The sequence below is a fragment of the Vanellus vanellus genome (assembly GCF_965231255.1).
Source record: "Vanellus vanellus genome assembly, chromosome: 10".
NCBI classification, from domain to species: domain Eukaryota; kingdom Metazoa; phylum Chordata; class Aves; order Charadriiformes; family Charadriidae; genus Vanellus; species Vanellus vanellus.
This window is the reverse complement of record NC_138915.1, coordinates 22,986,795-23,001,591: the sequence shown is the minus strand read 5'-3', so window position 1 is coordinate 23,001,591 and position 14,797 is coordinate 22,986,795. Positions and strand designations below refer to the sequence as shown.

General features: G+C 44.3%; 1 protein-coding gene across 1 annotated transcript in view; it reads left to right on the top strand.

The window, feature by feature from the left end:
- The window catches only part of DOCK11 (dedicator of cytokinesis 11), a gene marked incomplete at its 5' end in the record, with an annotated part of 94,197 nt that extends 83,753 nt beyond the window's left edge, over positions 1 to 10,444 (top strand). Inside the window, 7 exons of the mRNA XM_082488470.1 lie at positions 101 to 214; positions 1,980 to 2,126; positions 3,101 to 3,311; positions 3,649 to 3,839; positions 4,500 to 4,600; positions 6,073 to 6,211; positions 8,819 to 10,444. Coding sequence (XP_082344596.1) covers positions 101 to 214; positions 1,980 to 2,126; positions 3,101 to 3,311; positions 3,649 to 3,839; positions 4,500 to 4,600; positions 6,073 to 6,211; positions 8,819 to 8,941 — 1,026 coding nt within the window. The 3' untranslated portion in view covers positions 8,942 to 10,444. The remainder of the gene's footprint in view (positions 1 to 100; positions 215 to 1,979; positions 2,127 to 3,100; positions 3,312 to 3,648; positions 3,840 to 4,499; positions 4,601 to 6,072; positions 6,212 to 8,818) is intronic.
- Positions 10,445 to 14,797: the final 4,353 nt, after the last annotated feature.

Below are 14,797 nucleotides of genomic sequence, written 5' to 3'. Positions count from 1 at the left end.
TCCGAAGGACTGTGCTCAGATATCTCAGTGGCTTCCAGCGTTAGCCAGAATTTCCTGCTTGCAAAATCCTGCTTTAATGATGTCAGGATTTGATTTGCAGAAACTTACTCAGCTGTACAGAACGCTTCACGGAGCGTACGCTAAGATATTGGAGGTCATGCACACGAGGAAGAGGCTTCTTGGAACCTTTTTCAGAGTGGCCTTTTATGGACAAGTAAGTACATACAGCGGCTCGCCCGCTACCCCTCACCTTGGCCCCAAAAGTCGCTGCTCTGTCAGACCTGAGGCTGAGAAGCCTTCTGGCTCCTCCGGTACAGCCCCGGCACCTCTCCGTGAGCCTTTGGGTATTGCACCCGAGAGGTGAGGGTTTGTGTCTCTCTCCGGGAGCGCTGGATCGATTATAGAGTTAATGATTCTGCCGGTGGGATTTTCATAAGACAACTCAGCAGGTAGGGAATGGCTTAGTGGGTTCGGAAAACGCCGGGGGGCTTGGCAATTATAGTTATTCTAAGTTGCACAAACACAATTTAGTGTGTATAGTATATAACCAGTCACAGTATAGAACCATAGCATATAAACAGTAGTAGTAACAGAAACAAGACATTTTCTTCCACAGACAATTGCTGCGCCCTTCTAGATTTTAGTAGAGTAAAAGGTTATCGGAGAAGCCGGAGGCAAAATATGTACCAGTGTTGTTACACACTTGTAGAGATAGATGGTATTTTTTGGAAAATAGACAAGATCTGGAGCTCAGAATCCCGAGAAGGAGCATGTCTTACCGTATCTGATGATGTCTGAGCCTGAAAGCAGTCGCATTTTAATTTTTTTTTTTTTTTTTCTAATAAAGCGTGTTAGCACGCATCTCCCTTGTGTCTCCAAACTGTCTACTTCTGCCTGTGGACCCATAACCGTGGGGGAGATGCAGGACCACTCTTTAGGAAATGCTATGTAAATGATATGAGCCCTGCCTTTCCTGGTTCCTTCTTTCAGAGGAGATGATGAATAGCCCTGAAACCATCCTGGGTTTGTACCTTTGAAGACCACAGTCATTACACGCACAGAACGTATCTAAGCATTGGCTTTTGCAGCAGCAAACATACGTTTTATTTTTGTCCTCCTCTTCAACTTTGGATATGTAAAAAGTTTAGCAACAGATAAAAGGAAACAACTGCTCTTTGGTTTTCTAGAAGCTGTAGAAAGAACTGGATCGGCTCCTAAATTAAGCGATGTAACATATCATCCTGACAACCCGCACTTGATCCAGTTATGCACTTTAAAGCTTTGCCGGCTTTATACGCCAGCGACACAGAGATAGTTTTAACACTCTGTCACAACTTCTGACTGCAAGAGCTCGCCAAAGCATGAAGCTTTCATGCTGTTTCCATTCCAGGGAGGACTGGCAATGCAGGCACAACCTTTAATGGGATTTCGTCTCTATTTACAGCAAATACCCCAAGTTCCACTTCCCTGAATACAAGAGGAATCAAAGCGGAGGAAACACATTTCTGTCTTTATTGTTTGAAGTCCCCCTCAGCCCTACAGAAAATCCTTCTCTATACGCTTTTCTTGGGGCTCTGCTGTCAGGGCTTCTTCGATATACGTGTCTTTCTGCTCCTTCTCTGTGCCTTGTTTTTGTGGTTTTCCTCCTGCTTGCCTCTTTCCAACCTTCCTAAAAGTCAACCGCTGGCCAGACCCCCCTTCCACATTGTTTACATGTCTCACCGGTCATCCTCAAGGCTTTGTGCTCCGCAATGACGTGTTTGTGTTGGTTGTGGAATGTTATGATTTTTTACACAATTTTTGAAGCAAACCTATTAAACAGGCCAAGTTCAGGCTTTATGCAAGCCATAGCCTCCTCAACCTTCTTGACTTCCTGAGATGTTAGTAGAAAGTTGCTTTCAAAGTAGCAAAGCTAAAATCAAGTTTTCCAAGCGAAGAAACCCAGCTATTCCTCACCGCTTGTTTGTGATTATTGCTAGACGTTCTTCGAAGAAGAAGATGGGAAGGAATACATCTATAAGGAACCCAAGCTGACGGGCCTCTCGGAGATCTCCTTCAGACTTCTTAAACTTTATGGAGAAAAATTTGGGTCGGAGACTGTAAAAATTATCCAGGATTCTAACAAGGTAGAGTGAAACTGCACGAAGAGGCTAACGAAATGCTATTAGCGGCGACCACCGGGGCCACATACTAGAGAGTGCACGGATGAGTGTGACAAAAATACCGATTGCAGTCTAGTACTGTTCAGGGCCTGAGATGACGCTGCTCTGAGCACTGTGCCAAAGGAGCGCGGACGGATGAGCTTTGCCCTGTGGAGCCGGAGTCGGGAGGTGACAGAGCATCCTTATCTCCTGCCAGTAGGAATGGAGGAGCGAGCTCTGTCCTCTGCCCTCTTCACGAGTTTTGGCGCTGGTCTGGGTCCCAGGTGGAAATCAATGAGTTGGGAATTACGAGTGGGCAACTGCAATCCACATCTCGCTGAGCCCTGTTGTTGGCAGGCGTTAGGAGCCAGCACAGAGCAGCAGACGATCGATCGGCAGCGGAGTTACTTCTTGTGGCTTTGACGCTGCAGGTCTAAAAGGAAATCTTTTGCGGCCTTGCAGCCGTAGCTCCTTCCTTTTCCTCGGGAAGACCCATTTATGTGCCCTGCAAGGGCTGTACCCGCCCTTAGGTTGCACCCACGGGTTCTTCTGGGTTGCTGAAGGCAATGGTGGCCATCCCAAGCTCGCGTTGTGCGAGCCCGCAGATTTGCATGCGGCAGAGCAGCACTGCATGAACGCGAGCGCGTGGCCTGGGGACAGTATGGTCATATTAGAAGGACTAAGTAGCTGCACTGATGGGTTGGGTGATGTGGATAGCTGTTCCAAGTGGAGCTCGTTTGGCCCCAGACGAGGTGTTTCTTGTGCCACACCTCATTGTCCCGTGCGGCTGCTCGGGGACAGTCTAGACATGGCAGTGGAGGTCAAAGTGTGTCATTCACCCGCATGCCACGGAGCTGGGTCAGCAGGGCATCAGTTTAAATCAGATCCCAGTAGATAAATTAAACAATTCTAAGTTATTAACCTTTGTCCTTCTAGTGACTAACCCTCTTATTTCGCAGGTCAACATTAAAGACCTTGATCCTAAGTATGCCCATATTCAAGTGACTTACGTGAAGCCCTATTTTGAAGACAAAGAAATCTCTGAAAGAAAGACCGAATTCGAAAGAAATCATAACATCAGCAGATTTGTATTTGAAACGCCTTACACTTTGTCTGGAAAAAAGCACGGCAGCGTGGAAGAACAGTGTAAAAAAAGGACCATTCTTACTAGTAAGTACAAGCACCTGAACGTGAGACTGTACGTATCGGCAACTATTTTAGCTCGTAAAAAATATCCCAAAAGAGGCAGAAATTCTCGCAGCTTCTTAATCAGAATTGTGACAGAATAGTCTGTTTGGCAGGGGGAATTTGCCTTGTATTTCTATGTGCCGATTTTTACAGATTAACGAATCGTGCTGGTAAATTATAGCCTTGTTTGGGATTGCGCGAACACACACAGGGGGTACAACCCTGAGGGCGAGGATCTGCCTGCACGCGTTCCGTGAAGAGCACTCCTATTTGCTGCGTGGCTTTTCACTCTAGAAACTTCCTTTGCTCTTTCCCCTAGCTTTGAACTCCTTTCCCTACGTAAAGAAGAGAATCCCAGTCAATTATGAACATCAGGTCAATTTAAAGCCAATTGACGTTGCTACCGACGAAATAAGAGACAAGACAGCAGAGCTGCAGAAACTCTGCTCCGCCGCTGACGTCGACATGATCCAGCTGCAGCTCAAATTGCAAGGCTGCGTCTCTGTGCAGGTGAGGCTCGCTGTCCCTCCAAAATGACGTTGTAGACGCATCTCGGGGTGAGTCACGTTTCCACGACGCAACACCTTGACTTTCCAGAAATCATTAACTGCCTCGTTTGCGGCGCTGCCGCCGTGGCCCTGCCCCGTGCCGGGGTACGTTAACGAGCGCCTCACGCTCATTAGTGTTTTGTCCGGTGATGTTGGCAGTGTCAGGTCCATGCGTAATTGCGCACCGGCTGACCACGGGTGAATGGTGAAATTTACTTAATTCTTGCGGATTGTACTGTAAATATCAGGCACAAATAGCCTTTTTGTGAGCCTGACTTCTTAACCTGGATAAATGACCTTAAGACTCAGACGGTACTGCCTTTCCAAACAGAAACAAGAGGAAAGTATGAGGAAACAGTCTGCATTTCTCTTTTTTTTTTTTTTTCATCTCCGTTTATCTTTTGGTCTTAAAAGAACTAGATGGAAAAACTAATACTCAAGTTTGGAAACTTCAGGTGCCTCCGGTGACATTTGTAATGCGGAGTCAGTGGCATTCAAATAATATGCTAATGGATTTTGTAAAAAAAAAAAAAAAAAAAAAAATAGTTATTCCCTTCATAACCGCCTTTAGCAGCTCAACAGAAGTTCTAGCATAAACGATTTCTTACTTCTTTGCTTCTAGGTTAATGCTGGCCCCTTGGCCTACGCCAGAGCTTTCCTGAGCGACAGCCAGTCCAGCAAATATCCTGCTAAGAAGGTGAACGAGTTAAAAGAAATGTTCAGGTAGGATTTCTGATGTAATAAAAACTAGCCAGCTGGCTGGAACACGGTACTTCCTTCTCTTTTTTTTTTTTTTTTTTTTTTTTGTCTCTAAGATGAGCAGATGCGAAATGCTCAGATGCGCCTTCCAAAGATCCAGGTCTGACGGGGTTGTGGGTTCTCAGACGTACGAACAGAGCCGATGTAACGGCGTAGGTCAAGAGTTCCTAAACTCAGGGCTGTGATCTCCATGGGGAGATGTACCTGAATGTCTGCTTCAGCGGTTTCTGTGGGTATTTGAGGTTATAGTGTGGAGAAAGTACGTTTGAAAACCAGGGGTCTGACAGCCTTGTGTTCAGGGATCTTTCATGTTGTGCGTTGTTTCCCAGTCTTTCCAAAGGGATTTTTTTTACTACGTAATAATGAACTTGCAATGTTTTAAAGCAAATGCCTTTCCAGTTTATGGGGGACCGTCGCTTTTGTTTCTGTTGCTAATTATTGAAATGATATGACTCACGCAGGCGTTTTTTCTAATTCCTGTCCCTTAGGGTAGGTTTTACCTCCCACTTGAAAGCCTCCCTCAGGATATAATCGGGCAGCTCCTGCTTCGCCTCAGGATGACGTGCCTTTGCCACGCTATTTTCTGGGCTTCTTGGGAGCAACCAGTGGCCACCAGCTCCTGCATTCATTTCTGGGTGCTGGTGACTCCCGTATTGCCCGTGGGTTACTGTACGGAGAAGGTGGCACTTGGGCCAATCCTGTTTTCCTTCAGTGTATTAACTGACCTAGCAAACCGTGGAGCAAATGAGGGAACAATCTCTAAAAACCTGCCACGCATGGATGCAGAACAGAGGGAAGGTGGTTTCACTTTCCAGCCTCACGGTGCAGCCAGAAAGACAAACGCAATCTCTCTTTCATGCAAAAAATCTCGGAAAATTCCAGTCGTGCTTCTTATAGTCTACTAAAAAAGGAGAAATACGCGCATGAAATGAAGCGAAGAAAATGAGTAACTGTAACCAAGAAAACAATATTACAGCTCCCGGTGATCTAAATTTCTTTCTGGAGGGTGTGCCTGCTGTTCGCAATTTGACCTCGAGTGCACATGCGGCATCACCTCCATCCAGATCCGCCCGGCCCTGAGCGCTGGGTTCCCTCTGTTCTGTGCCCCCGCGTGCAGCTGGTTGGGCTTAGCTGGGATCCTCAAGCTCTGTGCGGTCCTACAGGTTGGGGTGAAGGTGTGAGACCACCGTGCCAGGGTGTCCCAGCTCCTGAAGAGCCAGGCTTGAAGGACCTCCAGCAGAAAGCCCGCTGCCTGTGTTGCAGTCCCTCCCCATTCCCTCGTCCACCGTACCAGGGATGCTCCTAGAACCTGACTTGGCCCCAACATTGGAAAAAAGGAGGTGGGGGGAGAAGAGATTTGCCTGTCTGTTGGGTTGTTTGCTTTGGTAGAAGACTGGGCTATTGTAATGCCCAAAGTTCATTCCTTTCCTCCCCAGGAAGTTTATACAAGCCTGTGGAATTGCTCTGGAGCTCAACGAGCGACTCATTAAGGAGGATCAATTGGAGTACCACGAGGGGCTAAAATCCAACTTTCGGGATATGGTGAAAGAGCTTTCTGACATCATCCACGAACAGGCACGTACCGCGTGGCAGGAGCCCACCGAGGTGGTTCTCCGGGCTTGAAACTACCTAATGCTGAAAACTGACCCAAAACTCGATCGTTCTTCCTGTTATTTAGCTAAATATGAATAAAAAGGCGAGTAACTGTGAAAAGTAAACAATACACTCGGTGGATTCCTAAAACCGGTTTCTGCTGATGGAAAGTCTCGGCCTGGTGTTGGTATACAGCGTGCTTCAGGGTGGAGTCTTCGCTGACACATGCCATTAGTTTCCCGGCTGCCGCGGTCACCAGAAAGCCTGTGCCAGGTTTTGCCTTATGTTTTCTACATCGTAAGAATCCTGTGATAAGTCACAGGTCGAAATTCTCTGGCAAAATTTCCGTTTCCTCAGTTACGTGCCGCTTAAGTGTTGGGGTTTGTTATTTTTTTTTTTTTGTTAATTTTTTCATTAAAGGATGTTTTCTTGTAACTTTGGCTTAGTGCCAACACGCTATTCACAGGCACTGCCCAAACATAATATGGAATATAAAATAATAATTCGTCTGACCTATGTTTTAACGTTTTCCTAGACCTTTCTAGGAAAATACATTTAATAGTAGCGTCAGAGAGGTGAGAGGCTCAAAGCACAGTTGCACGTCATCATGCTGTGAAATCAGCTGAAAGCTGCCTTTCTGAAGGAATCTCCAGACTTCTGCTCTTTAACAAAAAAAAAAAAAAAAAAAAAAAAAAAAGCCCATTGTGGATTTATATTATCAAGCACGTAAGACGAAGAGTGCAGACTGCGTTGCGATTCGCAGTACTTGACATTTAGAAGAACGCTTTCAAAATCTCCCTGTTATTCTACACACAGTCCGCGTGTGGCTTAATTAAAACTGCAACACTTTAAGTTGCTAAAAATACATATAGGCAAATCCCACAGTAAGTTGAGCAGTTGTTCAAACTAATGCAAAAACGGGCAAGTGGCAAAATAATACAACTACAGTTGTATTATTGTACAGGCTGCTATTTGTAAGTTGGGTTTTTTTCACAGGAAAATAATGCTTATAGGAATCAAACGGAGTCTCGTTATGGAGGAGTACAATATCGTATCAGGGAAACAGTCTCATGACGGGGCTGAATTTTGTTGTAGGAGTGTAAGGGAGGATCCCTTTGAGAATAAGTGACTGTCGCATCCCCCCTCCCTTTTGTGAGATTTCCCGGCTATTCTGCTCGTGACCACCACTTTCTTAGTGTGCAAAACTACTAATTTTTCACACCCGGCACGCTCCTTTTTGTTCTTATACGTTACCTACCATGTGTACTCCGCTGGTGAATTTTGGTCAGAGGTGGTCCTTCATGGGAGTTGCCACCTGCTCATTGTAAGCTGTTTGCAAGTAAACCTTTCCAAGACACTTAATTTGCATGCAGCTGCTGGAACTTTTGTGGTTTCTGAATTCTGCAATAGTCAAATGAAAAACAAAGCGCTCAGTTCTGCACCGTCGCAGTACAATAGTTGTGATTATTGGAGAACAAAGCAGCATTGTTAAAGCGCGCTCCCTATTATCTCGATCGGTTTACAAATGCACTGTCGTGTTGTCTTTGGTTAATGGGCAAAATATTAGAGCAACTGAAATGTCAAAGCGAAGGGCTCGCTGGGAAGGGTACGCTTTTCATTTTCTCCGTGTATTAGATCAAAAGGCAGCTTAAAAGATCGTGTTTACGAGCACTGTTCTTTATGGTTGTGCATTATGTAGATAACTGCTGGCTTGAACTTTGTATCGCCATCAAATTACCCAAGTATCTAACAAATTAACCTTAATGGAACATGTTTTCCTCTTCTGCAAAATTACTCAGTTGAACAGAAAAAGTACGTTACGTTAAATTCGGGCTCTCGTTGCAAATATCATACTCTCTTCTAAATATTGTCGGTGCCCCAAACCAACGCTTAGTTTGGGACGGTGGGGCAGATGGGTAACTCACCGGCTCAGCCTATCTGCAGATCTTTTAAATTAGGGAAATGTAAACACAAAAATATCAATAAACTGCAGCTGAACAGGTACAGGGAGCCTCGGAGCGTGGCAGAAAAGTAGATGGCCAGAAACTGTTGATGATGGCCAGTGACCTCAGTTTCACTAATGTAAGTTCAGCTTAACTAACTTGTTGACTGGGCAACCATAGGGTGAAAAACAAACAGAGAGTCAGCTCGAGAGCAGCTCGACCAGTCCGGGTAGATGCTGGGCTGGAAGACCGTCCTTCGGGTGATAAAGCGCCAAAGCTTGCGGCACGGCACGCATGTGGCGAGCGTTTGCTGGGGTTCGGCTGCAGGTACTCCCTGGGCTTACCAAAACAGCACGCAGAATTCCATTGCTGCTAAGATATAATAAAAAAATTGCTATACAATTGTTTCTTTCCCATACTGGATAATCGTAACTAAAAATGATCCAGTAATACGCAGAACAGCGTAGACATGGATGCTACCGAAATTGCTAAATTACTCTTCTTTCTCGTTTCTCCGTTATGCTGCCTTTGCGAACCAGCTTTGAAGACAAGGTTGGCTATCTCTTTTGCATACCTTTTTAAACAGCTTGATTGTAATAATGAACCGAAACTTTTACTGAATTTGTGATTATTTTGTTTTGTCTAGATCTACCACGAAGATACGATGCATTCGCCGTGGATGCATGACTCCCTCCACGTCTTCTGTGCCATCAGCGGAACATCTGGTGATGGAAATTACTGTTCACTCAGACCCACTGCTGAAATATAAACATATCAGTCGCATTTTACAGAGCTTTCTCAGGAATACTTGGAACTGTACAAAGGACGTTTAAAGAAATCCAGGATGAGCAAAGATTCAATTTTTATTTCTTTTTTTTATTTCCCTTCCCCCCCCTCCCCAAAAAAAAAAGTTGCCATGCTTTCAAACAGGGTGCTTGCTTATTTTGCTGAGCGACATGGAAAGTGCCTGGACATTGCACCACTGTGCTTCTTTTCTACTAATTTTTCGCTTTTTTTTTTTTAAGCTAAATGTATAACAGGACGTGGGAAGGCAGTTGTCTGAATGTGGCTTGAACTGCTGAACGATGAATTGAACTGGGTAACGGCACTATGTAAAGTTGTACAATGGAATATAATAAAATGTAAAACTACTTTTGTAAATAGGAAGAGCGTAGAGTATATAGAAATTAGCGGTATATCATATTGGCTGCTAAAAGCTCTGTGGGACAGGGAGCGGGAAGGAGAAATTGTAGTGGCTGGTGAGAGACGTTCCTCTTCTAGAATGTGACTTGGGGTCCGGGTGCCCCCGGTCCACCCAGACGATGAGGTTAAACTTGCCCTAGTCTGGAATAACTAAAACCCAAGTCAGAAATGATAATTTTCATACATCCTCTGAGCAGATAATTCTAAAGTAACCTCCATGAGAGCTGAGCTTACTCTAGCTCATGTCAATTTTGGCTCATTTTTGGCGGCTGCAGGAGGATGGATTGTACGCACTGAGGACAACATAAGAGATTTGTCATTTGACACAAGTTTTTGTGTTTACCACTCATGGTCTCAGGCAAATATAAACTCTGTGGACACCTTAAATTGAGTTGGGAGTTATAAAGTGTTTGAACACCTTCCAGAAAAATTCTAATAATCTGAGAGATGTGCTTTAAAAAAAAAAAAATAATAATAAATGCAGCGCATCAAAATAACTCATACAAAATTGAGGGGTATTTTTAATCATCACATGACATGCGTGTTCCCTCCTGTGAAACAGATCTGGTTTCTGAAAACCTGCTATTTTTGTCTTGGTGGTTGGAGAAAATTTTCCAAAATTCTATTATTCCTTCTTCCCCTCCCCAAAGCTTTAATGCATTATCTCTGTCTCTTTTTAATAAGACACTTTCAGACGCAGGAAGAAGAAAACAGATCTGTAATTCTTTTATCCAGCAACATTTTTAACATCCCTGTTTTTTCAAAATCCCACCAATTGTAAATATGGTTCCGGTAGTTCCAGTAGGGTGGTTGGTTTTTTTTAAGGATATGTAACAAAATGCCATAATAAAAGGACTCCAGCTGGGTATTTAGCTTGACTATAGCATCTATGAAATATTGAGCTCTTAATTTCTGTAACAAAAAAAGTATCTTCAAAGAGTGGACCACATGTCCAAATGTTTATTATGCATGATTCCAAAGTCATTGCCTTCTGAGAAAATAACGTTGTGATTTGTAAATTCACCCATTGGCTGTCGCAAGCGAAATACAGATGTGCCTACCAAACAAAGAGACCGCGTTTCTGCTCCTGTGTGCTTTTATGCCAGGCAGGCTCTAAATTTAGCTTAAGAGAAAGAGGAAGAGAGATCCGTATGTTTAAATACGGTTACTACCTTATTGATTCTCATCTTTCAACAAATAATATTTAAAGGCAGACAGTGAGAGTTTTCCAAATTACTTTACTGAAAGGTGCTGAAGCTGTTTAATAGCGGATACGTTACAAGATTTTTTTGGAGCGAGTTAAACTCCCACCATCCGAACTGAAGGCGTAGCTCGGATACAGTCGGCAACGATGACGTGGACATCCAAAAACTCCTGCACTATGACTCTTTTAAATGCTACAGTAACCTAATAGTTTTCCGGGAATTGCAGTGACATTCTTATTCGCGTTTTTTTCATGTCTTTATGTTCTGAAAAAACATCGTTGGCTGCTTTTTTTTTTTTTTGCAATTGCTATTCCTTATTTTTACTGGAATTCCAGTGAAATTCTTATTCATCTCTTCGGATGTCTTTCATGGTCCAAGATGAATTTTTGGTCTGAACTTCTCAACTTATTCTTGGTATTGGAGTTGTCCTGTCATTTCTATTTAATATAGTGGAAAGCTGTCTCAGTAATTCAGACAAAAAAAAAAGTATTTAATCCAGTCCAATTAAAATATATACGGTCAGTACTGTTCAGAATATATGCTTTTATGCGGTTTTGGTGAATAACAAAAATGATCGTGCCCTAAGGATTTGCCTTCTGTCCTGCAGGTAAATAATTCAACTGGATTTTTAACAGAAAAATCTCAAAGGAAAATTTGTCCTTTTTAGATGGCTTATAAAAAGACTGCTAAAAAAACAGCTTGGCTTTTCTTTAAATTTTCACCGATCTAGAAATGATAGGGACTGGTCATTAGATATTTTACAGCTGTATCCGGACAACGGTACCACGAAGGTGTTCACGTTCTCTCTTTCTATACTTTTCCTACATAATTGTCCCAGTTCAAAGAAGTCCTCCGGATTTTTGCTTATTTCTGGCTGAAACAGCTTAATTCCCAGATATATCTGGGGAGCGTTCTATGTACGCGCCTGTTTCACGTAGCTGGTACTCACACCGGGTACTTCCTATTTGCTACCTTTTTGGGGGAAGAATATAAATGTTGATTGTTCATTAACACTTTTGCTTTTCTTATACCGCCGAAGGAACGGCGGGAGATTTTGGGTCTGCAAAAAATCAGCAGACGCGTTTCGAATTGCAGCTCTTTCCATGTACCAGTATAGCTCCACATAGATATTTTATATGAACACCTCTCATTACTTTCGCTGCAAAACTGCAGTAGGACACACCAAGTCTTCAGAAGGCACCGCATTGGTAATTTGGCATAAAAGGAGAAAAAAAAAAAAATAAGATAAAGTATCTGTCCTTGGGGATTAAGAGCGCTTGGCTCCTCTCAGTGTCAGGACTGGTTTGGACCCAGTGGTGTGTGTTAGAGCCAGATCGTTTGCAAATGGGACGTACAAAGCCACAACAGGGTTTACATAAACGTAACGCCTTTTGTCTCATTGTAGGTAAAATATGTTTGTTTTCCCTCCCTGTAAAGACAGAGTCCCATGGACCTCCCAGCAGGAGGCTTCAGAATAACCCCGCAATTTGACGTAACACCGCCCAAAGGAATGGGAGGAAAACAGAAGTGGGCTCAAAAGTCTCTTTCGAATTAAACCACATCCTACTCACTTTACCCACCTGAGGAGAGTAGCACGTGTTCATTTGATGTTCACGGAGCTGAGTTCTAATTAAACAAGGGCTTCTTACTGGGTCGAGGAATACTGTGTACAGCTAATTATTATGCAACAGACTGTAGTACGTAACCTTTAAAATCACGCTTGCGTCAAGCAACGGTGAACTAATTATGATATGCGCATAATATTTCGGCTATTCTGGATGTAATTTACTCTCTTTTCATGTCGATTTAACACGGGCTACTACATATTCATAACAAAAGTGCTTTTATCGTGTGTGTTGTACGTACGTGTGTTGTACAAGCCCTGTTTAACCTCCTGTGTGTGACGGCAGAACGGAGATATCCCGTTTGCCTCCGCTGTTAACCGATGTACCCGTGACACCGAGTAATACACAACACAGCGATCCCATTTATTGTTTTCCATAATTTTGATAAGAAGCCAGGGCAAAACCACATTTCAGACGATCCAGATAAAAGAGAGTTTATTCCAGGTCAAAAAAAAAAAAAAAAAAAGACTACAAAACCAGGAAAAATAAGTGTTGCAATAAATATGTTTTGCGTAGGGTTTGTTTTTTTTTCCCCTTCGCAGAGCAGGATGAGTGATCTGAAGTTAACACCGGTGTAAGATTCACGGGACTAAAACCCATGAGCTGTCGCATTTGCTGCCTCTAAAGAAGGTTACCGGAATAAATCTTCAAATGCATAAGTAAACCAAACATATTGTTAGCACTGAATTATTCAGCGCCAAATAGAAGACGTTGATTCAGAAATCCTGAAGAAGCACAGATGCTTCACATCCAACTTGGAGGATCCTCAAAACCCTATTCATCGGGGAACCGGAGAGGGCCATAGAGACGCATACAAATTTATAAATAGAAATAAGAAGTGAATCCATAGTGAGGAAACATCCCAGCAAATCACCCTACTTTCCTAAAATAGGTTTGTCATCAGGTTTTTGGTCTGTTTTGTAGTTCCAGTCTTCAGACCCAGACTTCTGCTCTTTGGGAATGTATTTATTGTCGCTCTTCTCCAACTAACTCAACTTAAAAGTTTACAGTGTATATATATATGTAAATATATGCCAAGCTCAGGCTTCCGTGATGTAATGGAAGTTGGGTATAACTATTGTTATTTACCTCCGCAGCGGATAAAGGACAAACTGCTTTTCCTACTGGCTTCTAGCGCTGAGGCTCCCTGCACGGGGCTGTCCCCAGCCTTGGCCAGACAGCTGTAGCACCGGGTCCATGCCTTGCTGCCTCCCGTGACGGGTAAAGGAGTTACTCCCTTGCGGGATAAACAGGTGAATTAAATAGACCTTGGCATTCAGGGAACCGTGAGCAGAAAAGTTGATGCACGGACTTGCCATAGCCGTTTATTGGGGAGGGATGCAATTTTTGGACAAGAGCGCTTGGTTCCACGTCTACCCAAAAGGGCTCTTCAAAGGACGTAGATTTTATTCCGCGTAATTTCCGGTGATGCTTGGGCAGCAGCTCAGAGGGAGCTCGCAAAGTTCAGAGCCGTTTTGCACACACGTATCACAAAACTTTAGACAGTCCCCGAAGAACACTGAGGTCGAAAAGGGAGAGGCCCCGTGAGTCAGACCGGGGTTTTTCAGCTCACAACTTTGGATTTTTGTGCCTCGGATCCAGCTGTATTCTAATTGACTGAGCCCTTTTTCGAACTGACCCCAGCCACCTTCTGAAGAACCTATAATTATCTCAGCTGAGACCTAAAGTATTGACAGAAGCCGCTGCAAAATCCGAAACGATAAATGAAGGAATCTCACCATCAGTAGAGGGCAACTACAGACTCTTCTGCTCCCAAAAGGGATGATTCCCTGCAGCCCCATGCTGCTAATTACTGCTGCCTCTTGTCGGACCTAGTAACCGTGCAGCCACACCACGCAGCAGTGTCATTCGTTAGTATGATTTAGAGAACATGTATAGAAAAAAAAAATAAAATTTAGGTTTTTTTTTAAACGCATCAGCAAACTCACCGCGCGGCCCCAGAATCACTTTGGGCGTGTGGGTGGGAACAGGAGGAACGCACGGCCGAGGGCAGATCACCGACGTGACGGTAAATCAGTTTGCACCAAGCACGAAGCCATCCCCCAAGCATCTATTTAACAGATCGTTTTAAAGATACCTCAGGTGTGTCTGTGCGAATTCCAGTCACTGCAGCGCAGGCGTCTTTTCCAAGAACATGAGCGAGCGTGAGATTCGCAACTGCGAGATGCGGGACGGGACTCGATGAGATTGAGAAACGGGGAAGTCTCGGGGAGGCGGCAGGGACCAAAGGCTTTGGCAGGAGTTGTGATTGCCGTGCGCCGGGACGGGAACGCGAGGACAAGGCGAGAGCTGGGGGAGGAGGGAGACAGCCAGGGAAAAAACATTTCCAGGCCGGGCGGGCAGCCAAAAGCACGCGAACCCTTGGGTGTCTGCTTGGCACTGGCTCTCCTGGGAGAAAGAGTGGACAAAACAGAAAGAAGGAAGGGAAGAAAACACCAGCGAGGAAAACGAAAGCGAGAGAGAGAGAGGGAGAGGTGGCTGCGCCTCGGATCGGCTTTTCTCGACAAAGGTCATTGCCAGCAGGCAGAGTCCGTGCCGGCTCTAAGGGAGTCGTACAGCCGGAGCATGGTC